Source organism: Arachis duranensis, chromosome 6 (assembly GCF_000817695.3).
Source record: "Arachis duranensis cultivar V14167 chromosome 6, aradu.V14167.gnm2.J7QH, whole genome shotgun sequence".
Lineage (NCBI taxonomy): Eukaryota > Viridiplantae > Streptophyta > Magnoliopsida > Fabales > Fabaceae > Arachis > Arachis duranensis.
Window position 1 is genome coordinate 11302715 of NC_029777.3, and position 27175 is coordinate 11329889.

Genomic DNA, 27175 nt, shown 5'->3' on the forward strand with positions numbered 1-27175 from the left:
CATCACCCACAAATGGGTGAAACAGGAGAGGGTAGAGCAAGAACATGAGAAAGGAATAGAGTAAAAATTGAAAGGAAAAATAGAGCAGAGGAAATTTTTTTTTATAACAAACATATATAATGTGAATTTTAGCTTGAAAAAAAAGAAGATGCATCTAAAAGAAGACAAAAAGAACAAAACGGGCGTTAGAGGATGAAAAAGCCAAAAAAAGAAAAATTAGAGTAACACGTAATAGAATTTGGATCTTCTAAAGTTGTGAATTTCACTTTAAACAATAAAGTGTGATCTTATATTCTTGAATAATTTTTCTTTTATATTTATTATTGGTCTCACCTATGAAATCAATGGTGAAATATCACACTTTACTCTCTAAATCGAAAGAAAATCCAAATCTCACGTAATATATTGGGTTGTCATATTTTGTCAGATACTGTGCATGTCATGAATGATGCTATAACACAAAAGAAGAAGATTTTGGTTGAAGGAGGTCAAGCAACCATGTTGGACATTCCCTTCAGATCTCCGTGTTCTTGAGCAATTGGAGGTAAACTTCATCTATCGTCGTTCCTCTATGGCTGCACATTCCTTTCTTCTTTCGTTTCATGTTATTACTTATTACTTATAAACTAACACAACACTTAATGTGAAGTTGCAAGGTTCAAGAACAATAAACGTCTTACATTATTGCCTTGGAATTTGAATTGTATTTTCTTGTAATTATTTATCTTAATGTTGCAGGTGGAATATGAAACACTTCCTGGACATCTCTAAGATCAGAAAGGATAGAAGAACTAGTGTTTCCATTCACTACATTGGTGTTGGCAGTTGCGCTTTCATGCTTCTAAAGGCAAACTCAGGATATTCATAGTGACTAGTGAGGAATTGATGTATTATTCTGTAATCTATAAGCAGTGATTTATTAGATTGATATGGGGGATTTACCCTATAATTTGCATTAAAGTAGTATATGAATTTAGCTATATGGGAATAACATTTGTCCTTGCCTATGATTCATCTAGTAGAAAACTAGAAATATATTGTACTTTTAACAACTCCAGAGACTTTTCATTCTCAATAGTTTCAGTGTTGTGATTTTGTTCTATCTGATCTGTGTTTTCATTTTCAGTTATCAGTTATCACTTACCATTTCAGTTTTAGGAGTGAGGAATGAAAAATTTAAATTTTTTAAAAATATAAGATGCAGTGTTATCAAGCAATTTGTCCACGCAAATTTCTACCGTCAATGAGCAGCAAAGGATCAATAATAACAAAATAAGGAGATAAAGTGGTGTGATAAATGTGTTGCAAAAGGAAGTTATTTATATAATTGAGGGGAAAATGTAGAAAAATTTGGGCAATCCGATTCAAGTGATTAACATATTTTATCACAGGCAACATTTTATTTCATCACAACTATTCTCATGTTATGTTTCACAACACCATATACAAGTCTCAAAACTATTTGATATTGGTTTTTTTTTCCCAACACATTTTAGTAATTAAAAAATAACTTATTTAATAGTTAGGTCATTCATTTACTTAAATAGATATTGGAATTGGAAAAAAAAAGTAATTTAACTAAAATTGAAATATTATTTGTTTCTTTAATCTAGATATTAGTGCACAAAAATTTGAAAAATTAAAATATTTTTTAAGGATTAATATATATTTTTATTTTTTCCCTAGTAATCAGATAAAAAAACATATAAACTTCGAATTGAAAAAAAAAAATTGAGTGCAAAATAAGATACAAATTTCTCACAAGAAAGGTGGTTAAAATGAAATAAAAGACCAACACATACCAGTGTTTAGCTGCATTTACCTCTCTCTCTCTCTCTCTCGTCTGCAGTCCTTTGATAGCAACAGTGACAGAGAAGCAATGGAGAAAGGAGCGACTAAGAAGAAATCATCACCTCTCTCTCTGCAACAATTCATCACTATCACCACCCCTCTTCTTGACTTGGAAAAGGTACCTACTTCGTAGCTACATAACACACATTATTCAAAAGCTTTCGCTTTTCTCGTTTAATCCATTGCCCATCTTTGCATACTCGTTTTTTGTGTGTGTAAAAATGGAATTAGAACTGAATAGTCTAATATGACTCAAACCCTGCAACTAAAGTTTCCAGCTTTCGGAGGCCTCTCCGTATCAATTTACGAATTCAAGACCAATTTTTACTGTCCCATGTAATAGCAAGTGTTTATGGGGTGATTAGAAAAGTGGAAAAGATTATAATTTTGCAAAGAATGGTTTATGTTGGGTGGTGACTTCAGAATGGATGAATGATGGGGATTCCTTTTCAAAATTTCTCCTCTGTTTTTTTTTTTGGGCGCTTAGGAAGCTGAGATATCAAGCTCAATCGCCACAGGCGCATCAAGGAATTTGGATACTGCTCAAAAGAAAGGTTCCACAATCCTTAACTTGAAGTGTGTGGATGTCCAGGTTACTTGTTTTTCAGTTCATCACTTGTGATAATTTTATGTATGATCTCATATTCCATTTTGTTTTCTTTCCTTTTTCATGAGAATAAATGAGTAATTTGAATTTTTATGTTATGCCTTATTTTATAGTGTGCTATTTGAGTAATAAGTAATAATTGATGAGTGGAGTTTCAGTTGGTATTCTTATATGGTGCTTCTCTTCCTTCTTTTTCATGAATATAGACAGGGCTTATGGGAAAATCTCTGATTGAGTTCCAGTCTACAAAAGGAGATGTTCTTCCTGCACACAAGGTGAATGATTGACTTTCTTTTATCAATTACTTTGCATTACATAAATCTATATCATTCAACTCATATTTGAAGAAGTTATCTTTAGTACTCAGTTTTATATGAACTTATTCGATTGTTCACATTTCTCGGTCTTTAAGTAATTTTCTATGTGTTACATTCTCTTCCGCCATTTATTATTAACAGTAGAAATACTTTCTTCAATTATTTTGAGACTTGTATGTGGCAAAAAAGCTTGCCACAAATTACTGATAAGACAGTTTTCTTATGTATTTGATCAATATTGTTATACTCTCAGGAGTTAATGAAGTCTTATTTTTGCAGTTTAGTACTCATGACGTCGTCGTTTTAAAACTCAACAAGGCTGATCTAGGTTCTCCTGCTCTTGGACAAGGTGTTGTTTATAGATTAAAGGTAATTCTTAAGTCTCTGATTGATTCAATTTATGGAAAGAGAATTGCCCATGCTGTTAGCTACAGGTGATCCTAGCATTGGACACAACTTTGACTTGCTGGTTTGATACTAACAGGATTCGTCAATAACTGTTGCTTTTGATGACATACCTGAAGATGGTTTAAACAGTCCCCTAAGGCTGGAAAAAGTTGCAAATGAGGTATGCTAATAAGTTCACAGTTGCTTGTTATCTCTTCTTATATAGAATGCATTTGCAGATTGGTTATAAATAATAGCATTGCTAGACTGACGTTTTGTTTTCCATGATGTGTTGTAACACTCAATTGGTGTCACTAATATCAATCAGAAAAAAATAGTTATTCATCTATGTTTGTTAGTTACCATGTAAATTATTAATATATTTTAGTTAAGGTTTCCATAAAATATATGAATGGGACAATATATGAAAATTTTGCTCTTCTTTTTTAGTTAATCATTATCTGGTGTAAGCACACACTTCATCACTTTGCTTAAACTTTTAATACTTTTTTCTATTGAAAAATATTTTATCTGTTTTCGTCTTATTTTCTTGCTTCTGAGTTCTATGTATGCTGTAAATATTCATTACTCATGCCTCATGCAGGTGACATATCGCAGGATGAAAGATGCATTAGTACAGTTGAGTAAAGGAGTGCATAAGGGTCCAGCTGCTGATCTAATTCCGGTCTTATTTGGGGAGAGGTCGCCAACAATGTCCAAGAAGGATGTTTCCTTCACTCCTTTTAATACCAAACTTGATCACTCTCAGGTACATAACCTATTTTTTTGTATGGCTTTTTTTTAAATAACTTATTCATGACTCTTCTGCACTTTCTGTAAATTATTTTCATTCAATGTATTATTTAATTTTTGTTGGTGCATGCCTATGTAGTTATAATAAAGCACGTGTATTTACTAGTTATAGCTATTTAATGCCTATTGCTATCGATAGATCGATCCTCTTCCTCTTGAATGCCCAATGGATTAGGGACTTAGTTGCAAAAATGTTTTCAACTTAAGAACACTAACACTCAGTATTATAGTAGTATGTGTAAAACAAATACAATCAAGAACGACGTAATTGGATTTATTTTTCTAATTAATCATTTGAGTGAAGAAGCCTTCCCATTTAATAATAGTGGTTTTTCTGTGGTATTTCATCATTTTAGCTTTGCATATCCGCCTTGTGATCACAAACTTATGTATTTTAATTTCTGGTTTTTATCTGCAAAGAAAGGTGCAATTTCAAAAGCCCTATCATCGAAGAATGTGTTTTTGCTGCATGGACCTCCTGGAACTGGGAAAACTACAACAGTGGTGGAAATTATATTACAAGAAGTTAAACGTGGATCAAAGATTCTTGCTTGTGCTGCCTCAAACATTGCTGTTGATAACATCGTTGAGCGGCTAGTTCCACATAGGTATAGTTATTTATCCTTTTGGCACTACAATAGTCGGTATCAATCTAATTGGAGTGTTCATAAAGTCGAATTTTTTGTTTAGGGTTAAGCTGGTGAGAGTAGGTCATCCTGCACGCTTATTGCCTCAAGTACTGGACAGTGCACTGGATGCTCAGGTACATTATGATGACTTGTTATCCCTCTTTCTTCTATAATACCACTCTACAAAAAGAAGAATTGATTATAAACAAGAAGAATTCACGAAGAGGAGAGATATACATAAGAACAATAATGGGTTCTTGTAGGGCTACAAAAATAGAAGCAAATAATCATCTTTAGAGTCACTCTTCAAATCCTCCTCCTAAAATATTAACTGATGAATTGGTATCATGGTATTCTTTTGGTATTTATGCTTCAGTATAGTCGACTTTTATATCCTTTGTTCTTGAATTTCTTGTTAGGTACTACGAGGAGATAATAGTGGCCTTGCAAATGACATTCGTAAAGAAATGAAGGTAAAGTCTTAGAGTAGAAGTTAAAGAACTGATTTATTATCATTTGCCAAGGTTGATGGTGATCATCTAGCTGACACTCAGAAGAACTTTTTTTTTTTTCCGTTCAGATTTCATAATTGATGACACTATCAACTTCGTGTATCATAACTAGATATAATTACAACAACCAACCCTGAAGAGAAAGCTATGAATGGAAAAAATAATATATATGAAATATAATTTTGCACTAAATATGATGTGTTTCTTTCAGGCATTGAATGGAAAGCTATTGAAAACCAAAGACAAAAGTACAAGGAGAGACATACAAAGGGAACTTAGGACTCTATCCAAAGAGGAGCGCAAAAGGCAGCAGCTTGCTGTAACAGACGTACTTAAAACTGCAGATGTAATATTGACTACTCTGATTGGGGCCTATTCTAAGAAACTCGACAGTATGTCATTTGATTTGGTGATTATTGATGAAGCTGCTCAAGCACTTGAAATAGCATGCTGGATTCCTCTGTTGAAGGTAATATTCATTGGCATTTGAACTATATTTTGATGTTGTTCTTAACACTAAGTATTTCTTTGAACTGCAAAAAACTAATGCTTGTCTCTAAACATAGACCTGATCAGCATTAAAATACAGTTTTATAATCATACAAGCCTAATGTCATCTTGACTATACTGAATTAAATGGAGTTCAATGTTTTAGGGCTCAAGATGTATCCTTGCAGGGGACCATCTTCAACTTCCTCCAACCATTCAAAGTGTTGAAGCTGAGAAGAAAGGTTTAGGAAGAACCCTCTTTGAACGACTTGCAGAAATATATGGAGACGAGGTCACATCTATGCTTACAGTCCAGTACCGTATGAATGAACTCATCATGGATTGGTCTTCTAAAGAACTTTACAACAGCAAGGTGCTCCTTATCGTCTTCATATCGGATCACTATTCTAAATAAAATATTAACTCTTCATGCAATGTTATTCTGTGATGACAGATCGAGGCTCATGCTAGTGTTGCTGCACACATGCTATATGATCTTGACAATGTGAAGAAGACATTGTCAACTGAACCAACTCTTCTTCTCATAGACATTGCTGGGTATGTGGGACTACTTCATATATTGAAAAATTTATGTCCTTAGAACTGCTTGATTAGTCGAAATATGTGGAACAAAGACATGACATTCTCTTGTTAATGAAACTTTGCATACCAACATTCTAATTTTTTTTTTTTTAATTTTGAATGATCTATACTAAGTGATTGGTAGAAACAGTTTTCCCTAGCCAGTCAAGAATTTCAATATTTGAAAAAATTGCATCACTAAAGCATGGAACGATCATTATATTTCATAATTTACATAGATTTTTTGATATCCTGGGAATTTACATAAGCCTGCAAAGTTGTTGCAAATTCAAACGGTGTGTAATCAGTTCCTTGTATTGATGAAATTCAGATGTGATATGGAAGAAAAGAAAGATGAAGAAGATAGCACCCTTAATGAAGGTGAAGCTGAGGTTGCTATCGTTCATGCCAAGAGACTTGTTCAAAGTGGTGTGCTTCCTTCTGATATTGGAATTATTACCCCATATGCTGCCCAGGTATGAGATTTTTTTTTTTTTTTTGCGTGAAACATTGATACAAATGTTCAACAGCGTGTTTCATTTGCTAGTGTTTTTCTAACTCGTAGTAACCATTATGGCAGGTTGTTTTGCTCAAGATGTTGAGAAACAATGAGAATCAGCTGAAGGATGTCGAAATCTCAACAGTTGATGGCTTTCAGGGAAGGGAGAAGGAGGCCATTATTATATCAATGGTCCGATCCAACTCAAAAAAGGAGGTATTTGTAACAAGGCTGCTATTTCCTTCTATATAGTATTTGGTTGACAGATTTCTTGGCATAAAGTATAAGAGAAGAAACTTGGGGTTTATGTTTCAGGTGGGCTTTCTGAGTGATCGCCGGCGAATGAATGTGGCTGTGACACGGGCACGAAGGCAATGCTGTCTTGTCTGTGACACTGAGACAGTCAGTAGTGATGCATTTCTGAAGCGATTGATAGAGTATTTTGAAGAGCATGGCGAGTATCAGAGTGCATCTGAATACCAGAACGAGTAGGCTGAATTCTCAAGGTTAATGTTGCTATTGCTGCTGTCTTGAGAACTATTGGTTGTTTTGATGATGTTGCTAGAAGATCTATGAAGGTTTTCTCAATCCAAGTCATGTATGAACTTTCCCAGAAACTCATACTTCCAGAATATTAAGTTTTGTTACAATAATTATTATGCTAAGCAAGGTCAAGTTGCTGATTTTGACTCAATTGGTAAATTTGACAGGGAGTGTAAGGCAAAAGCAAGGGTTAACATGAATGTCAAAGAGCTGCTAATTAATGTGTCTGATGAATGGAAAATGGGAGAAGTAAAGGTGCAATTTTTGGAGAAATCTTTCATCTCTACTTTTCATACACATTACATTGTGTTAATGCTTATATAGGTTGGTCATTTCCCAAAGCTTGAGCAATTATAGGAGATAAAACACTAGAGACTTGTCAGAATTCTTGCATATTATTTATTTTCATAAATCATTCATACCACTGTTATGCTTGTCTTATTTTATGTGATTTTGTTTTTGTTTTGTTTTTTCTTCTAACTTATAACCTATCTAGTGAGTTGTTGAACTTGATATACCAATATTCGTCGTTTTCCTCTGTGAACTACTTTGCCAGAGCAAAACATAAGATTGAAAGAACAATGTTAGAACTTAACACTCCCAAAAATGCTAAAAGTAAGTCAACTCATAATATTACTACTTGTAGACTGATATTATTATTTAGTTATCTCTATTATCATAAGCTTCTTAGTTCTTTCACACACTGGTAGTCTTCTATTCTAAGCTACTTCCTACTCTTACATTGCTACCAACAGATTGAAACTCAGCAAGCATAAGACAAAACAGGAATAGACTGGAGAGTAGCAGTAGAACCAAAACCATCCTATCTATGCTTAGGCCGATATGCTAAGTACTCGCTTATCTAACTAGATCTCGACGCTATAAAGGATAGAGTAGTTCTCTTTTCCGAAAAACCAGGTAAGTTTCTTAGAAGTTCCAGATGGAAGAATAGAAATCGAGCTCATAATTTGTTTCATATGCTTCCAACTGGGTGGATTCAGATTCTGGAAAATCTGCAATTCCATGCATCCCAATCAGTTCCTCCCAGTTAACACTTGTGTCAGAAAACAGGCCTAGTTGAGCATAGTCATCGCACGATGCAGCTTCAGGCACTGTCGAACTCCCCGAGCTATCGGTTCTTTCTTCCTGTATTTCTGCTTTCAGTATTCCCATCTGCTGAAGAAACTCGTGAAGGTCTATCTGTGGCTTCTCGTGAAGATCTCCAAGCATCGCCTCCGATGATGCTCGAGTGTTTTTCTCCTCTGGAGGATCTTCTTCTGCATCAACTTTGCTTTCTTTTACACTCTTAGTTTCACCCTTTGGATCATTGGACGAACTAGGAGATTGATTCACAACCCCATTCTGCTTAAACTGCTGAAGCCTCTGATGGATTAGATGAACACTAGGTTGAGCATTCACATTGAGTAGTCCACAAGAAGGGAACATTGAAATGAAGTTCTTGGATGGCATCCATTTGAATTTCCCAGATTTGATGGGAAAGTTGGAGCTCGGTTTCACGTGGGGAAGGTTAAGATACGCGTCCGGTCCATAGAGCCTCCGCGCAGCCTCGTCATAAGCCATGGCGGCTTCTTCGGCCGTGGCAAAAGAACCAAGCCAGAGCCTGGTTCTCTTCTTTGGCTCTCTGATCTCAGCAACCCATTTCCCCCAAGTCCTTTGGCGAACACCTCGATACTCACACGAAGCGTTCTGGGGGCCGCCTTTCCCTCTTGTTGGACCCTTCTTCCATGGCTTCAAGGGGGATTTCTTGGTAGTATCCATGGTTGATGTTGAGAGAGTGTGATGAGTGTTAGAGTGAGTGGTTGGTTATGCATGTTGGTGCATGCAAGGCGCGGAATATGTAGGAGCAAGAATGGAGTTCGGTATAAATGTTTTCACGTTTGCAAAAAAAAAGAAAGAAAAGGTAGCATGTGACCGTTACCTAGTGAATTCTCATTGTTTCAAATCTCATTTTTTTGTTAATCTAACGAAAAAAATCTTCACTTATCACGTATAATTAAATCATAACAAGTTAAATGGTTGAGAATTCGGTCAACACTGGTTACTATATTGTATGAGATTTTCTTTTATACTTAAAAAGAATTTGGTGACATATATATTATGCAGCGTTGACTTGAGTTATGGATTTTTGTCTGTCTTCAAAACACGGGTTATATAATTTATAGTTTTTGTTTACTACGCTCAAGACACTTTGAATCTATGACAAGCGAAATATCGAAATGATAAGGCAAGACAAAGGATATAACGTGTAATTATATTAAATTATTTAACGATTTTTAGTTATTATTTTTATATAAAAATATTTTTATCTGAAGTAGCAAGTCACCTTAAAGTAATAAAAAAAAAGTTAAATAACATTTTTTTTGGGAGTGTTCATGGTATTTTTTAGTTTAATAGACCGAAGACCATTTTGTTGCAGAGTTCTATTTAAGGGTTTGTTGTTGACTAATAAATTGCTACATGTACAAAATAAAATTCGAATACCAACACTTACTTAAACAAATTAGTGAATTAATTATTAAATCAATCCAATTTAATTTAAATAGCATATTTTAAAAATTCAAAAGGTAAACAGCATGAGGTAAATTAATATAGTAATTTTTTTAATTCCATGTTTAACATATATAGGAGAACTCTAAAAATGGGTGTAATGAAACAATGCCACGTTAGAAAAGATTAAGAATAAGATAAATTTTGTCTTTTATGATATCAAATTATCAATTTTTGTTTTGGCAGTCACGGGTCCAGCATTATGTGGAGCTTGGATAGCATTGCCACTTTGCCACGATGGCCCGTTCAATAAATAAAAAAGAGAAAAAAAATAGATTGATGAAAATATCCTAAAATATGTTCCCTATTTTAATAGAGATAATAACTCATAACTCTATTTGAGAATAGTATTAAGAGTGTTTCAGCAAATTTTTTTATTTAAACCAAAGTGTTAGTTAAACTAGTAACGTCTCTTAGCAATTATGAAAATGGTGATATTAGAGAGCACAATAAGCATGCATGTCAATGGGTAAGTGAAGGTGGTAGTGTGTGATACAAGATCCAAGAGGAAGAATTGAATGATGTTGAGGTGGGTGATTGATTACAATATTATATCCAAAGAGAGTGGTTTGAATGAAGTGTCTTGACACTTTCTTGGATTCTATTTCCATAAATAAGAGTTGAATTTGATCCTCAAACAACTCACGAGCTATATATATTCACATGTTGTGTTCTCATACACAGCCTGATTCTCGAGACTCAACTTCACCTTTATCCCATTCCCATGTTCTGCTCTTCTTCCTTTTCATACATATCATGCATTAACTATCAGAATGTTGATCAACTCAGTCTCACAATGCATTCTAATTAACGGAAGGTGGAAACTCATGTGCAGTCGACTTCATGCATTAGATGATTTGACTAATTTGACTAAATTTTTATCTAACAGCTCTCAAATATCAACTTCACGTGAAGTGGATTGCATTTAAGTTTCCACCTTAACGGAATACTTGAGTTTGTGATATGGAGCAAGATACTTATTCTGTGGAAAGTTAATAAATTGTAGAAGAATAGATATCTGAATTGGTTTTTAAAGGATTTTAAATCGAACATTTTAGTCTCCAATAAATTTTTATTCTCTAGAAATCTTTAAGACTTACTCTGAAGTCTCAATGAAAATATTGGTCTCTCGTCGCTTTAAATCAAAATTTTAATGTGTTGGCCAAATTCTAAATACTAACAAATTTTATTATAAGGCAATTAGGTTTCAAAAGAAATCACTTTTAAATAAATTATTCTCTCATTAAAACAAATAAAAAATCGGTCTATCTGACGAAATTAATTTTAAGGGATTTTCAGAGAATGAAAATTTATTTGATCTAGAATTTTTTTAATGACTAATTGGGTGTTTGTTTATTATGAGTATAGAACTTGCTTATAGAGAGATATAGTCTCTATGAATTCTATTGTACTTTAACCGATTAGGTTGATTATGAGAGTGTAAGTATAATTTTCACCAACTAATCTTTTTACTTACAATACTCCAATTCTTAATATTGTTTAAGAAAAATAAATATTTAATTATTTTAATGAACTCAATGTTGATAAGTTGTGTTAGGGGTGTGCATGGTCCGACCCAACCCGAAGATTCGGTTCGGTCTCGAACACTTTAGGGGCTTATTTAGTGTGATTTCACCAGGTTTAGGGTTGGGTAAAAGTCTAAAAAATAGACCCGGTCATTATTTTGGGTCGGATTCAGGCCATGGCTCGGATCACCTAAAATCGGCCCGGTGATTCGGTCATCATACACAATTAATATTTTGTGTTATTAGTGATGAATGATGGCTATTCTTATATAGAATTTAAGTATTGTAATGTAAACTTAAATATTTTGTATTATTAGTTATTATAAGACTATAAGTTAATATTTTATGTTTAAAATGCATAAGATTTTAGACTAATTAATGCATAATATTGTGTTATTTATATTGATTTAAATATTTGGTGTTATTAGACAATATTAGTATTGATTATGGTTATGCTTTAATTTTAGAAAAGATTTGATTCTTGTTATATTTTTCTAAGTAAATTTTACCATGTTAAATAATGGTTGGAATCTTGAAAATTTGGATATTTTCACATGCTATCTCATATATAAAAAGGTATCAAGGTAATGTAATGTTAACGACTCAATTTTCCCCCGGTATAATCGTGGCCCGAAAGTGTATAGGTTTCATCGGATCTAGGGTCGGGTTCGGGTCTAATAAATAGGCTCGGTATATATTTCAGGCCAGGTCCGGATAACATCAAATCCGGTTTCACCCGACCCATGCACACCCCTAAGTTGTGTTAAGCACATTACATTTGCATATTTAATTAAGGAATAGATCAATAAAATATACCATCAGCAATCTTACAATAAAATGTACAAAATTAGAAGAACATAACCAAATAAGCAATGGAAGAAGGATATATTGGTTTCAGTTGGATCTAAAACTCAAAAACAAAAAGGACTATCAAAATACTAAAAATAGTGCTTAGGCTTGGACGTTACAATATATATATAGTATTTAACTTTCAACTACAGGAAGAGTGCTACAAAAAATGAAAGAATTATACTTACAAAGATGAACAACTATACTAATATTAAAAAGATTAAGCCAATTCCATCAAAAAAATAAAAGCAGCCTGGTCATTTCAACTTTGGGTGAGTTCTGTGCAGGCTTTTCCCTTTATCCTTCAGCTTGTCTAGTGTGTATTTCTGATTTCTTAATGATCATCCACAAATACATTAGAACAGAATGTAGAAGGTTTCTTCCAAGGAATTATTGGGTCACAGAACTAAACTTAAGCAATCCCTCCTGCATAGAGAAAGCAAGCAACTTAATAAACAGATAAACATATGTAATATAGAAATATTACATGCAACTGCAGGGCTCATGATGGAAATAATACAAATGAGGAATCAATTCGTTTAACCATCCAAATCTAATAAAGTATTTGAATGCTCTAAACACAGAACAATGGAAGCAAGGGACCAATGAACAATGCTCACCAAAGACAAGTGATTGTTCTTCTTGTCGCCCATAATATTCACTTTTCTACTAGAGGAACATTTTTAGCTTGTCATTCATTTAAGCCTTTCTTTCAATTGCGTGATGATCTGCACATGATGCATAGGCTTGTTGCTGATTTCTTCCAATTTTAGAACTATTGATGTGATGCTCCCATAGATGAGCTCCGTAATTTGTTTACTGAACCTGGTAACACAATTTCTACTCTTTTGATCACAGATATGCTCATATGTATGTTTTTTTCCTAGAAGGACTATATTCTTTTCTATTAACTTCATGAAGTTGTATTATGGATTATGATACCTTATATCCTTATAAAAGATGCAAGTTCTTTTCTTGCCAAGGAAGCCTTTTTCTTTGCTTCAACACATCTTGAAAAAGCCTGATAACATACACAAAATGGGCACAAAAAGTTTCCTTCTGCATCAATCTGACTAGTCAGGCAGCTTTCATGAACCATAATTGGACAAGTAGTTGTTCTACAAACAAGCAATTTACCGGCTTCTTTACACTTCATACAAACATTACTTTCTGTCAGCCTAGTGCTTGTTGAGATATCACGTCCAGAAGTGCAGCGAGAGCTCAATAATTCGTGCTTTTCTGCAGCAAGACCAATTTTTTCATTCTGATATTCGTCACCATCAGTTAATATCTCTGCCCCACCAGCTTTATCATCTGCAGCATTAGGTTCCTTCCCCTGAGCACCTGTTTTTCTTTTAGATTGCAATTCATGAATTACATTGAGTGCCTTATGTGCAGTATTTGTCCCCGTTTTCAGGAAGAACTCCGTTTGTGAGCAGAACTTTTGTTTTAACTCGTTCATCTTTTTGTTGCTGACAGTATTCAATGTCAGATGTATGCTTCATACTGATTGAAGCTTGTGGCTCACCATGAGAGACTTCATTCTGGTTACTGGATTTACACCGAATGGAAGCAAGCTGCTGATCATGACTACCCTCTTCAGACACTACTCCCAGATTTTCCTGGACATCCTTGTCGGTATGATTTTCTATTACCTGTTTTCCATAGGGAGGGACTGACTTCTCTTTGTCGGAATCAACATTTAAAAGTGAATTACATCTACTCTTCTTTGCATTTACTTCATCACATTCCATTTCAAAAGCTTAGCTCCATCCATTTCTAAATTGGGTAATGGTATCTGATTTTGTTTTCCCAACAGAAGTAGTCCATTAATTAGCATAATGATAAAGCTATCATCATAAAACATATCCCACAAAATAATTAACTAGTAAACAAATTGCTTTACACAATTTTACCTCATCCAGTATTTTTTGGAGGACATCTTCACAACTGCTAGAAAAATCAAACCGAACTCTTGAATCCAGGCTAGCTGATGTAGCTTCATCACAACCAACTCTATGAGCAGAATTGAAAATTTCCTCCAAACATCTAAGAGCAATCAATTCCCTTGTCTTTCCACAAAAATCAGCTCGCACAACAGGGGTCGCACGAATCAAAGCTGGCGAACAAAAAGAAAAGAAACACAATCATGAATCATCAATTTTCAGAATCCAAAACAAAAAGAAGCTCCTAAAATAAGGGATGGCTAGCCAGGTCAAGTGAGCTGTTTCAGTTTACATTTTGAATTTATATTCATATCATTTCATAATCAAAAGTAGATCATCATTATCTTGACAAAATTCAAAAGCGGTAAATAAGATGAAAAAAAAAGAAATCAGTAAAACTATGATTATACTGAAGAAACAGTTCAAGTGGAAACATAAACAAGAAAAACAAAACAAAATCAAAACTTTAAGAGAATAATAGTGGCATTATACCCTGTAAAATAGAAATGTGGATTTGTTTGCAGCTTGCAACAGATTGAATGGCCCAAAGCCATGGAAAGCAAAAAAATGGTACCAAATTCGAATAGCAGAAAAAAAAGCTAGCAAACAACAGTGTTACAATTAGTTACATCTTTTTTTTATACCAATTGCAGTAACTGTATCAAGAAACCCAGTCCTCAACGAAATTTAGTAGCGCAAGCAAAAAAAAAAGTGAATAAAATCGAGTAATTTTAAAAAAAAAATCTAGTGAGAAAGGAAAAGAACGTACTTGAGAATCGATAGATGCGGAGGTTTAAGTGGTGCTGAAATCTTCAAGAGAAGGAGAAGGAGAAGGAGAAGAAGCCATCGATGATTCCATCAACTAGTTTAACCCAATGTTCTGAAAACTGGTTCGAACTTAATGTTCTGAAAATTGGTTTGAACCTTCCGATCGAACAGGGGGAACCGCGAACCATGAGAATTACAGTTCGGTTATATTTTAAAACCGCAAAAAGTGAAAACTAAAGTTGAACTGTTGAACTGGTCAATAATCGATCGGTCAAACCGAATCAAAACTCGGTTGGTTTTTTTATTTTTTCCAAAAAAAACTAAAATGCAGTCGTTTAACATTATGATCTACTAACCATTAACTTTCCCAACCCTTACCAACCCCGTCCCTCTCATCATTCTTGAGTTGGTCATTCCTCTCAACGCCGGTGAGATCAGTCCCTCCTTTTTGTTCAGTCGCCGGACTGGTCCTGACGACATCGTAAGTTGGGGCTTCGAAACTCACTCACTCCCTCACTCCTGTTCGTACAGTTAACGTCTCAGACTCTCAGCAGTAGAAGTACAGTCGCTGGGCTCGCCTCCTGTTTCCATCGCGAAGCTCTTTTCCACAGTTGCTGGCGCCATCTCTATTCTTCCGTCACAAGCTCTGTTTTTACCTCCGTCGTCAGCTCTATTCTATGTTTCATTGTTTCTAGCCAAGGTTCTGGAAATCAAATTAGACCGATCAATTTAATCAAAAACCGGTTATCTAATCAGTCCGGTTAAGACTCAAAACCGTCCTATAAAAAACCAATAAAAAATCCGGTTGAATTAGTAGTTAATCGATGAACTGGACAAATCGGTCGAGTTTTTATTGGCACCGGTTTTTTATTGTTGGTCTGAAACAACGTCGTTTTGACACGTAGGAAAAAAAAAGTCTGAACCCACATAGCCGCAGCCCCATTTGTTCAGTCCCTCACCTCACCAACCCTAATTCCTCTTCCAATCTTCCCCGGTTCCCCCAACTCCAACGAAGAGCAGCCACCATCACGGTTATCCACTCCTCATCGTGGATCGTCGGTGCTTCTCCCCTCCTCGCCCTGCTCCTCATCGTTTCTGGCTGTCACTTCTTCTCTGCTTCCCGTCAGTCTTCCCATTGCTTCCTCTTCGCTCCGCACCGTGTCCCGTCATCGTTTTAGACATTGCTTCTCCTTGCCGTCGTCGTCTCTCAAAGATCTTCTTGGAGCTGTTGGCGTCGCAGTCTCCATCATCGTCGTCTTCGAGCCCTCTCACTCCTTCTCTTTCTGTCCGAGCTGAATTTCCTTCCTCCCTCGCCGTCACTTCCCTTCCTCCCTCATTGCCAGTAAGCGCTGCTACTTCAATTTATGGTGTTGCTGATTTTCTGAAATAATGGTTGATGGTTAATTTGAATGATTCTGTTAAATTTTTTTTGTTGTGTTAATTTTGTTGATGGAATTCTGAGTTGGGGTTGATGGTTGATTTCAAAAGTGGTTGTTAATTTTGTGTTCTGAGTTGGGGGTTGGTGGTGATGTGATTCTGAATTTAATTTGGATGCTGAGTATGAATTCTTTGTTTAGTTTTTCTATTTTTGGATTTTCTGATTTTGAATGCTGAGTTGTGTGTGTTTGGATTCGAGTTTTTATTGTTGAATACTTGATTAGAAGTTTTTGTTAAAATCTTTTGTGATTCTTAATTCTTTGTTGCTGGTGGGTTGAGTTTCGATGTAAGTTTGTTATTCTGAATTCTTTTTTGTGATTGTTGAATATGATCTTTTGGGTTCTGGCCTCCAAAAGCAAGAAGTGTATGTTGTTGGAGGTAAAGGAATTGCTCTGAGATGATGAACCTGGATAGGAGAATTATGTAGCACCAGTTTATTGTTGTGCAAGAAGTCAGAGAGAGTGAAAGAGAATTTGAGAATGAAAAAAGAAATTGACTTAATTATGATCTATAGGTCTCTTTTACACTGAAATATACAAATATTTATATTAAGTTGCTTTAGTTTCTATAATATCTACATGTATATTAAATTTTAATGTTTATTATATATTTAATTAAAATGGTTCAACTACGGTTTGACATCAGTTGAACCATTGAATCAGTCACTTGACCGGTTCAATGATCGGCTTGGTTTTCGCAACCTTGCTTCTAGCTTCTAGGTATTTTTTTTTTAGCAATCATTGTTGAATAATCTGTGAACTTGTTATGGGGGTAAATAATTGTTAATTAATCTGTGAATTACTAGGTTGAATAATCGTTGAATAATTATAAAGGAGAAGAGAAGAGAAGGGAAGAGAAGAGAACCAGATTCTCGACGGTGCTCTCTTATTCATCTTCTTCTTGTTCGTTGTTCCGAAAGTCCAAAGAAAGAAGAAGCGGCAAAACGAAAGGATGTCGTACGACGATGTTGAGATCGAGGATATGGAGTGGAACGAGGAGCTTCAGGCATACACGTACCCTTGCCCCTGCGGCGACCTCTTTCAGATCACCAAGGACGATTTGAAACTCGGCGAGGAAATCGCACGCTGCCCTAGCTGCTCCCTCTACATCACCGTCATCTACAACATCGAAGATTTCTCCGATCACAATCGCAACAACAAACCTCTCCAACCTTCAAATCCCCAATCCCTCACCGTTGCTTGAATTTCCAGGTTACCATCCCTGTTTCCTCATATCGATTTTCCTTTCTGTTGCCGCTTAACTTAATTGCACTGTTTTTTGCACTAATCTGTGTGTTTTACTTTATGTATAAACTTTTCTTTCTTTTTTTTTTCTTTGTAATAATTTGTTGAGTAGTATATTAGAGATAGAAAGAGAATCTTTTGGCCAAAGTTATGTAACTTAGAGATGAAATTTATCACCTTTGTCTTTGTATCGTGTTTACTTTTAATCCCTAACCCTAAATCAACATATAGTGTGTCTTATATATACGTTTGTTGGAGTATTATTGGTATGTGATATAGCTGATAGGTATATTCACTCACTTTGCAATTTGCATATCATACCTCCCCCACCATTGGTTTGGTGTTGCCGGCCATGCTCACATGTAGGACTGCATATAGAACTTAGAAGAACTGAAGAAGTATGGGGGTATATGTGAGCTTTTCACAAAATAAGGGGGTGTTGAATTAGTGAATTACCGTTTAAGTTTTACCCACATTGATTTGAGAATAAGTTTGTGACAATCTATTCTCATTAGTACTAGTTTGTCATATGCTAAATGCTGATGCACTGATCACTAATTCTATGCATAGAATAGATTATCACTTGCTAACAAATCTATGGTTCCCCCCTTTCTTTTTGGGTCTAATAATGCCTGTTCCCTGTTGTTGACTATGAATTGTGTTCATTACTATGACACTTCACTTCTTTTTAGTTCCCTTCTGCCATGTTCATGCCTGTTTCATTTGGTCTCGAGTTTACATTGGAATATAGATTTCAAGGAAGTGAAAGTCAAAGGAATACGCTTGATTTGAATGTATTGTATTTATACTGAGAATGTTGCATATTAGTGCTCTTGTGAATGACGGATCTTCTTTTGTATAAATGACTAAAATTGTATAAAACCACTATATTGCAGGTGTCCTGGAATGGAGGCCGGAACAAGTTTTGTCACAGCTTTTGACTTATTGTAGCATGTACAGCACAGGTCTTGTTTTGCATATCGGAATTCTTGTTATTTGAAATGAGAAGGGAGAGATAAGCGTCACCAGAGATTATATAGTATAGAAAGAGCGCTATTATTTCTGTATCATTGTTATGTGGGAAACTAGCTTAAGCTTTAGTTATTGAACTTGGTTGAACTTTTGATAGGACATTGATTCTTATAAAATAAATCATCATTGGTATATTTATGAACCTTTTATTTTATTTTGGAGCTTATTCATTATTCTATGCTATAGCTGCTGAGTAGTATAAATGGGCGAAAACTTTGGTGCAGCAGTTATTTGACCATGTGATTAGTCAATGTGTTTGTCCTATCAACTTGGTACCTTTTGGCAATGTTAGTAGTTAACTAGATTTATAACTCAATTATTTGGTAAACATGATCTACTTATTGTTTGTCCCATACGAACTCATAATCTAAGCAAGTGAAATAATATTCTGAATAGAGTGACGATGATAAGGGCCAAATTAATAGGCTTTAGTTATACCCACTTCAATATCATTCTGCGCTTATCAAATTCTTCGGGTAAAGTAGTCTCTATGGTAGCGTTTGTTTTGCAATACTGGGACAGAGATTGAGAGACTGAGACACAGTATCATGTTTGTTGGTTCAGAGATTGGTACGAAAATTTTTGTCTCTGTCTCCAAAATTTCAGTATTTCAGTGTTTCCAAAATGTAGGGATACAGGGGACTGATATTTTTAGAAACAGAGACTGAAATTTTAATAACATTTTATACCTAAAATACTCTCATTTTAATTAATTAATTCCAATTTTATTTTTGTGCAAATTAAATTAGAGTTTTATTCTTGTTTCAATTGTTGTCTCTCATTTGGCACCAAACAGAATACTAAAATTTATTTCAGATTCTGTCTCTTAGTCTCTGTCTCTCAGTCTCAGTCTTTCAGTATCTGTCTCTCCACCAAACGCTACCTATAATTCTTGGAACTGCCATGTTGATTACCGGAAATAAAATTCACTGTTTGGAAANTATATATATAGTTATTAACTTACAACTTTTGGAAGAGTGCTACAAAAAATGAAAGAATTATACTTACAAAGATGAACAACTATACTATATTAAAAAGATTAAGCCTATTCCATCAAAAAATAAAAGCAGCCTGGTCATTTCAATTATGGGCGAGTTCTATGCAGGCTTTTCCCCTTTATCCTTCAGCATGTGTAGTGTGTGTTTCTGATTTCTTAATGATCATTCTCAAATACCTTGGAACAGAATGTAGAAGGTTTCTTCCAAGGAATTATTGGGTCACAACCAAACTTAAGCAATCCCTCCTGCATAGAGAAAGCACGCAACTTAATAAACAGATGAACATATGTAATGTAGAAATATTACATGCAACTGCAGGGCTCATGATGGAAAGAATACAAATGAGGAATCAACTCGTTTAACCATCCAAATCTAATAAAGCATTTGAATGCTCTAAACACAGAACAATGGAAGCAAGGGACCAATGTACAATGCTCACCAGAGACAAGTGATTGTTCTTCTTGTTGCCCATAATATTCACTTTTCTACTAGAGGAACATTTTTAGCTTGTCATTTATTTAAGCCTTTCTTTCAATTGCATGATGATCTGCACATGATACATAGGCTTGTTGCTGATTTCTTCCAATTTTAAAACTATTGATGTGATGCTTGCATAGATGAGCTCCGTAATTTGTCTACCGAACCTGGTAGCACAATTTCTACTCTTTTGATCACAGATATGCTCATATGTATGATTTTTTTCTACAAGGACTATGTTCTTTTCTATTAACTTCATGAAGTTGTATTATGGATTATGATACCTTATATCCTTATAAAAGATGCAAGTTCTTTTCTTGCCAAGGAAGCCTTTTTCTTTGCTTCAACACATCTTGAAATAGCCTGATAATATACACAAAATGGGCACAAAAAGTTTCCTTCTGCATCAATCTGACAAGTAGTCAGGCAGCTTTCATGAACCATAATTGGACAAGTAGTTGTTCTACAAACAAGCAATTTACCGCCTTCTTTACACTTCATACAAACATTATTTTCTGTCAGCCTAGTACTTGTTGAGATATCATGTCCAGAAGTGCAGCGAGAGCCCAATAATTCGTACTTTTGTGCAGCAAGACCAATTTTTTCATTCTGATATTCATCACCATCACTTAATATCTCTGCCTCACCAGCTTTATCATCTGCAGCATTAGGTTCCTTCCCTTGAGCACCTGTTTTCCTTTTAGATTGCAATTCATGATTTACATTGAGTGCCTTATGTGCAGTATTGTCTCCGTTTTCAGGAAGAACTTCGTTTGTGAGCAGAACTTTTGTTTTAACTGGTTCATCATTTTGTTGCTGACAGTATTCAATGTCAGATGTATGCTTCATACTGATTGAAGCTTGTGGCTCACCATGAGAGACTTCATTCTGGTTACTGGATTTACACCGAATGGAAGCAAGGTGCTGAGCATGACTACCCTCCTCAAACACTACTCCCAGATTTTCCCGGACATCCTTGTCGGTATGATTTTCTATTACCTGTTTTCCATGGGGAGGGACTGACTTCTCTTTGTCGGAATCAACATTTAAAAGTGAATTACATCTACTCTTCTTTGCATTTACTTCATCACATTCACTAATATCAACTTGCTTTCCGAGTTGGTATCCCATCATATGCTCATCAGCCGACTCAGCCCTGTTCCTCTTGCAGGGTATAATCTTATCAAGTATAGACTCTTTCGATGATTCATCCACCTTCTCTAAAATTGCAAGCATTGGGTTCTCTTTTTCTTCCATGTTTTCACAATAATTGTGATTCCCATTATCTCTTTTCCTAAGATCATTGCGTACATTGTCATTGACATGCACTGTATTCTCATTCTGATGTAGCAATCCACTAATGTCTCTTAAATGATCGGCATATGGATGAGTACCTTCAGCGATTGATTCTTTTAGCTATTTGACAAGAAAGAAGGGAAACCAACTAATAAGAATGGTAAAAAAAAGAAAAATGTATTAAACTCAAAAGCGAAAACAACAGAAACACATTCTTATTTTCTTAAGTAACTTTGAATCACCTGCTGTAAGTCACATTTGATAGTGCCTCTTTTATGCATAATAAATGGGAAAACATTCCATTTCAAAAGCTTAGCTCCATCCATTTCTAAATTGGGTAATGGTATCTGATTTTGTTTTACCAAAAGAAGTAGTCCATTAATTAGCATAATGATAAAGCTATCATCATAAAACATATCCTACAAAATAATTAACTAGTAAACAAATTGCTTTACACAATTTTACCTCATCCAGTATTTTTTGGAGGACATCTTCACAACTGCTAGAAAAATCAAACCGAACTCTTGAATCCAGGCTAGCTGATGTAGCTTCATCACAACCAACTCTATGAGCAGAATCGAAAATTTCCTCCAAACATCTAAGAGCAATCAATTCCCTTGTCTTTCCACAAAAATCAGCTCGCGCAACAGGGGCCGCACGAATCAAAGCTGGCGAACAAAAAGAAAAGAAACACAATCATGAATCATCAATTTTCAGAATCCAAACAAAAAGAAGCTCCTAAAATAAGGGATGGCTAGCCAAGTCAAGTGAGCTGTTTCAGTTTGCATTTTGAATTTATATTCATATCATTTCATAATCAAAAGTAGATAATCATTATCTTGACAAAATTCAAAAGCAGTAAATAAGATGGAAAAAAAAGAAATCAGTAAAACTATGATTATACTGAAGAAACAGTTCAAGTGGAAACATAAACCAGAAAAACAAAACAAAATCAAAACTTTAAGAGAATAATAGTGGCATTATACCCTGTAATATAGAAATGTGGATTTGTTTGCAGCTTGCAACAGATTGAATGGCCCAAAGCCATGGAAGTGATGACGCAGATTCCACCATTTCAAACTGCACGTAAATTTTTTTTTTTAAAAATGGTAACCGAATTCGAATAACAGAGGGAAAAAAAAGCTACCAGACAACAGTGTTACAATTAGTTACGTCTTTTTTTATTCCAATTGCAGTAACTCTATCAAGAAACCCAGTCCTCAACGAAATTTAGTAGCGCAAGCAAAAAAAAAAAGTTAATAAAATCGAGTAATTTAAAAAAAAAAATCTAGTGAGAAAGGAAAAGAACGTACTTGAGAATCGATAGATGCGGAGGTTTAAGTGGTGCTGAAATCTTCAAGAGAAGGAGAAGGAGAAGAAGCCATCGATGATTCCATCAACTAGTTTAACCTTCTCGTTCTTTTTGTCCCCCTTTTTTCTCTTTTTTTTTTTTTAAATTGAGTGCGATTATAAAAATTAACCACTTTTATTTATAGAATATCATATGCTACTTTGTGAATTTAACTTATAATGGCATGTAGCAATATAACTTTTTCTTTTTAGGGCTGGAATGTTTTCTCGATTCAATTTTCACATATTTGACAGAGTCATTCACATAATTTTTTATTTAAGTTCGTCTAAATAGGCCTAATACAAAAAAAAAAATCTCGTTAAATAAAATTCTACACACTACCGAAAAAATTTAAATTTCTCTCAAAATCTTTCAAACTTCACTCGTGGTTTTTGTAGAAATCGTTACTGGAGAAGAATCACAAGAAAATTTCGAAAGGAAGAAGTAAACACGAATGAAAATAAGAATAGAGACTGCGAAAGGTATGATAAAAACTACTGTTTATTTAAAATCTTACAATCTCGCATTTCTCTTAATTGCATTTTAGATTTACTAAATTGAGTTACTTCGTTTGGTAGATTGACTTAATCTGATTTCATTTTTTGGCATAAATAGGGCATAGGAATAGAAATGTGTTCTTATTTTCTTTCTATTTAGTAGAGTTGCTCATTTTCATTCATTTGATTGTTAGTGTGTTTAGTTGACTCTTTTTGCATGCATAAATGATTTACTTGATGATTGAATGTTTATCATGTTTTATTCAGCACATGATTAGTGTTCAGTTCATTGGTGTTTATCATTTGATTCACCTTATTGTTAGTGCGTTCAGTTGAGTTCTGATTTACTTGATGATTGAATGTTTATCACATTATATTCAGCACATGATTGGTGTTTGGTTCACATGTGTTTGTCATTTGATTCACCTGATTGTTAGTGCGTTTAGTTGAGTTATTTTGCATGCAGAAATATTTTTTTTTTGCTGATTGAATGTTTATCAAGTTTTATTTAGAACATCAATGAAATTCAGTTCAATGGAGTTGGTTATCTTAATTCATTTGATTATTAGTGTGTTTAGTTGAGTCTTTTTGCATGCGGAAATTATTTACTTGATGATTGAATGTTTATCACATTTTATTCAGCACATGATTGTTATTCGGTTCACTGGTGTTTGTCATTTAATTCACTTGATTGTTATGTGTTCAGTTGAGTTCTTTTGCATACAGAAAAGTTTTTCTTGATGATTGAATATTTTTCACGTTTTATTCAGCACATGAATGGTGTTCGGTTTAATTGGGTTGACCATTTTGATTCACTTGATTAAAATATGCATGATTGTGCTTGTCGGTGTATTGAGTGAAGTATTGACCAAATTTTTTTGGCTTCAGACTCGAATATGATCCAAATATTCTGTTGCACAAACTGAACAAAATCAGAGACTAAGTGATTCGAGTATTTAAAGAAATAAGACTCTCAAAGCCATCTGTTGTCCTCTCCCGCTCTTATTATAAATTCCCACTGGGCATATAAATAGTAAATAGGATCTACTTTGTTTGGTTGGTTGTAATTAACACTATTTTGTGTAATTTGTTTAAAAAATCAAACAATGTATATATGTGAATATTAATGTAAATGTTATTGGAAATTTAATGTTAATGTATATATCTTATTCAAGATGGATTAGTCCTTGTCTTGTTGGTCTCAGATGTTAATATATATATCTGTTGGAACTGTCTGACTGCTATTTTGTTTCAAGTTGACAATAATGGAATCAAGATATTTATCAAACATTAAGAGCTCCAGAAAAATAAATGAACCGAAATTAATACACAAGGTGAATTGAAAAAGTGCATATATCAATATAGCAGAATTCAGTTTCAGAAACTCCTGAACTCTTTGGAATAATTTTTGAAGAACTTTTCGCCTTCTTCTAGTGTCTTGAAAATCATCCCGATTTTTGGAACAAATTGTTCATCTACAATACACCTAGTCTGCAGAATAAACCGAACATGTTATTATAGTGAAACAATTGTATAGTACTAAATAAATAGAACATTATCCATTATATAAATTCAAATTCAAACAGTTTTCTGCGTAATGAACCAAACACGTTATTAAGGTGAAATAATTGTATAGTACTAAATGAACAGAACATTATCCATTTTATAAAATTAAATTCAAACAGCTTTCTATAGAATGAACCGAACATATTATTATAGTGAAATAATTGTATAGTGCTAAATGACTTGGATAGGTTTTTTATATGGATGTGGAGCATTATTGTTTAGCAAATCTTTGAGTAATATAAGAAGAATTAATGGACAAATTTATTTTTGAAAAATTATTTATTTTTTAAATTAATTTTTAAAATATTGTTTTTAGTCATCTATGACTATAAGTCTATAAGACATTAATTATGATACATAGTGTAAAGAATTTTATGTGTCCAACAATTGATAAGTTGTATCCCCATCATATAAAACGTTAATCATTTATATATCCATTTAATAATATCATATATTACCATATAATTTTTTTATTTGAAAATATTTAATAATAAAAAATAACTAAAAAATATCAAAATTTATTTTATTTAGCATTAATTAATTAATTAATTATTATAATAATTAATAAATATTAAATAAGATAAATTATGACTATTTTTTATTGTTTTTTTTATTATCAAATATTTCTGTTAACTCACATGGTTAAGTGTTCGAAATACAGGAAATTGTCAAGTTAGAGAATTGGTTAAAAAGAATAAATTTCATTTATACATATGTATGTTTTTTTTAACTCGAGTATATAGTTGATTGCATATATTGAGTATAGATCTTTGGTAAGTGAACATAATTATGTCAGAATGTAACATTTTGTATATTTTTTATTTAGTTATTATTTTTAGTATGAGACTTTTTGATAAAGAGTGAGCGAAGTAAAACTTATTTATTATTGACTAAATAGTATAATCGAGTGTGTAATCTTCTGAAAATAAATTATTAGTTTATGTGATTTTTACTTTGAATTTGTTCACTATCTTTTTTCAATTTGTTTAAATATGTGATGCTTTGATGAGATGGTTTTATGTGTAATTTTAGGATTTCGATTAACTCAAATATTAACTATTGGCAATCTATTTGGGAAGTGCAGTTTTTCTTAGCGTTGAACAGAAATCTTGCTAAAACAGAGTAGTTGGCAACAAGCTGGAGCAGTGTGGTTCGAACATTTTCTTATTTGATTAACGGTTGAGTATTGTTCATTTGTGAATCAGTCATCAAATATAAGAATGTTAAGCAACCCAATTACTGTTGTAAAATAAAGGATATATAAAATGAAGATGTATAAATAGAAGACTCTATTATTAATATAATTAGCTCAATAATTATTATATATATATAATAATATTATATGTTGTATTGTGTAAATATATACAAAGATAAGAAAAAGTATTAAAAATAAAGAGAGAGAAATTTGCATTTGATACTATCTCAATATAATAAAGATGGTTAATATTGCTATTAATGTTATATGTAAAGAGTAATAGAAAATAGAATTTAAAATACTTATAAAATAAAAGAAGAGAAAGAATTGTAATAGTAATATAAGGAGAAGGGTATTTGATTGCAACATAAAAGAGAATCGATCTCTTATTATTTGGTTGTGTGTAGTAAGAGAAAAGAAACTAAATACTTTATAATAAGAAAGAGAGAGAGGAAATATATTAGCTTTTTATTGCTTGCTTGTGTTTCTCTCGGAGGCAAAAGCCTCTATTTATACACATATTGAGAGCTTAATTTCAACATGCATTTAATGCCATTCCTTCTTTGGAAAAGTGAGTTTTGCATGGGAATGGGCATCCACGTTTGTTCTTATCACAACACTCTCCCTTGGATGCCCATTTAGGATTATTGCCTCATTAAAACCTTACTAAAGGAAAACCCTGTGGGAAAAACCTTAGTGAAGGAAAAAGAGTACAATATCCTTTGTGATGGGGACTGCCTCATTAAAAACCTTGTCAAGAAAAACCCAATGGGAAAAAAACTTGACCAAGAGAAAAAGAGTACAGTCTCCCCCTCTTGCCGACATCATTTAATGTCTCGAAATCGGCGCATCCCAATCTCATGTACCAATCTTTCAAAGGAGGATTTTGGGAGTGACTTTGTAAATAAATCTGTCAGATTATCACTTGAGCGGATCTGTTGGATATCAATTGTCCCTTGATTTTGAAGATCATGAGTGAAGAAGAATTTGGGAGAAATATGCTTTGTTCTATCACCTTTGATGTATCCACCTTTAAGTTGAGCAATGCATGCTGTATTATCTTCAAACAGGATAGTTGGAGCTATCTTATGATCAATCAGTCCACATGATGACAAAATATATTGAGTCAGACTCCTCAGCCAAAAACACTCGCGACTAGCTTCATGAATCGCCAGTATTTCAGCATGATTAGAGGA

At 33.8% G+C, this 27175-nt stretch overlaps 4 protein-coding genes across 7 annotated transcripts; 2 read left to right on the forward strand and 2 right to left on the reverse strand.

The window, feature by feature from the left end:
* The first annotated feature begins 1811 nt into the window (after positions 1-1811).
* On the forward strand, positions 1812-7653 carry LOC107492934 (uncharacterized). Its single transcript, XM_052251335.1, has 16 exons — positions 1812-1969; positions 2339-2443; positions 2665-2733; positions 3055-3144; positions 3260-3343; positions 3767-3931; positions 4396-4583; positions 4666-4738; positions 5024-5077; positions 5328-5585; positions 5772-5978; positions 6060-6163; positions 6519-6663; positions 6768-6902; positions 7002-7284; positions 7397-7653. Exons 1-15 carry the CDS (start codon positions 1880-1882, stop codon positions 7176-7178), a joined length of 1944 nt encoding a protein of 647 aa, XP_052107295.1. The 5' UTR covers positions 1812-1879; the 3' UTR covers positions 7179-7284; positions 7397-7653.
* Positions 7654-7897: 244 nt separating this feature from the next.
* On the reverse strand, positions 7898-9219 carry LOC107492938 (dehydration-responsive element-binding protein 2F). The gene has a single exon (XM_016114017.3). The coding sequence runs from the start codon at positions 9006-9008 to the stop codon at positions 8157-8159; it is 852 nt and encodes a 283-aa protein (XP_015969503.1). The 5' UTR covers positions 9009-9219; the 3' UTR covers positions 7898-8156.
* A 3060-nt stretch (positions 9220-12279) lies between these two features.
* LOC107492935 (uncharacterized) lies at positions 12280-22888 on the reverse strand. Of its 3 annotated transcripts, none has more exons than XR_008010647.1 (6): positions 22684-22888; positions 22357-22450; positions 21836-22038; positions 21613-21717; positions 20037-21490; positions 12280-12598 (listed from the first exon to the last, which is right to left on the reverse strand). XR_008010647.1 is itself a non-coding variant. In XM_052263289.1 (5 exons), the coding sequence occupies exons 2-5, from the start codon at positions 22442-22444 to the stop codon at positions 20360-20362; spliced, it is 1527 nt and encodes a 508-aa protein (XP_052119249.1). In that variant the 5' UTR covers positions 22445-22450; positions 22684-22888; the 3' UTR covers positions 19862-20359. The 3 variants fall into 3 exon arrangements, 1 of the variants encoding a protein (XP_052119249.1); XR_008010646.1 differs by lacking the exon at positions 12280-12598 and adding an exon at positions 19576-19842; XM_052263289.1 differs by lacking the exon at positions 12280-12598 and having other exon boundaries at positions 19862-21490.
* On the forward strand, positions 15852-18748 carry LOC107492939 (diphthamide biosynthesis protein 3). 2 transcript variants are annotated; one of them, XM_052263290.1, is made up of 3 exons: positions 15852-16228; positions 17129-17534; positions 18464-18748. In XM_052263290.1, exon 2 carries the CDS (start codon positions 17275-17277, stop codon positions 17524-17526), a length of 252 nt encoding a protein of 83 aa, XP_052119250.1. In that variant the 5' UTR covers positions 15852-16228; positions 17129-17274; the 3' UTR covers positions 17527-17534; positions 18464-18748. The 2 variants fall into 2 exon arrangements, with proteins under 2 accessions (XP_052119250.1, XP_052119251.1); XM_052263291.1 differs by having other exon boundaries at positions 16069-16228; positions 17157-17534.
* Positions 22889-27175: the final 4287 nt, after the last annotated feature.

Coding starts and splice junctions, on each gene's coding strand:
- LOC107492934 (XM_052251335.1), top strand. CDS start 1,880: ATGGAGAAAGGAGCGACTAAGAAGAAATCATCACCTCTCTCTCTGCAA. Junction 3,145..3,259: donor GTGTTGTTTATAGATTAAAG/GTAATTCTTAAG, acceptor TGATACTAACAG/GATTCGTCAATAACTGTTGC. Junction 5,078..5,327: donor ACATTCGTAAAGAAATGAAG/GTAAAGTCTTAG, acceptor TGTTTCTTTCAG/GCATTGAATGGAAAGCTATT.
- LOC107492938 (XM_016114017.3), bottom strand. CDS start 9,008: ATGGATACTACCAAGAAATCCCCCTTGAAGCCATGGAAGAAGGGTCCA.
- LOC107492939 (XM_052263290.1), top strand. CDS start 17,275: ATGTCGTACGACGATGTTGAGATCGAGGATATGGAGTGGAACGAGGAG.
- LOC107492935 (XM_052263289.1), bottom strand. CDS start 22,444: ATGGTGGAATCTGCGTCATCACTTCCATGGCTTTGGGCCATTCAATCT. Junction 21,718..21,835: donor TCCAAAAAATACTGGATGAG/GTAAAATTGTGT, acceptor AAACAAAATCAG/ATACCATTACCCAATTTAGA. Junction 21,491..21,612: donor TCAAATGTGACTTACAGCAG/GTGATTCAAAGT, acceptor CTTGTCAAATAG/CTAAAAGAATCAATCGCTGA.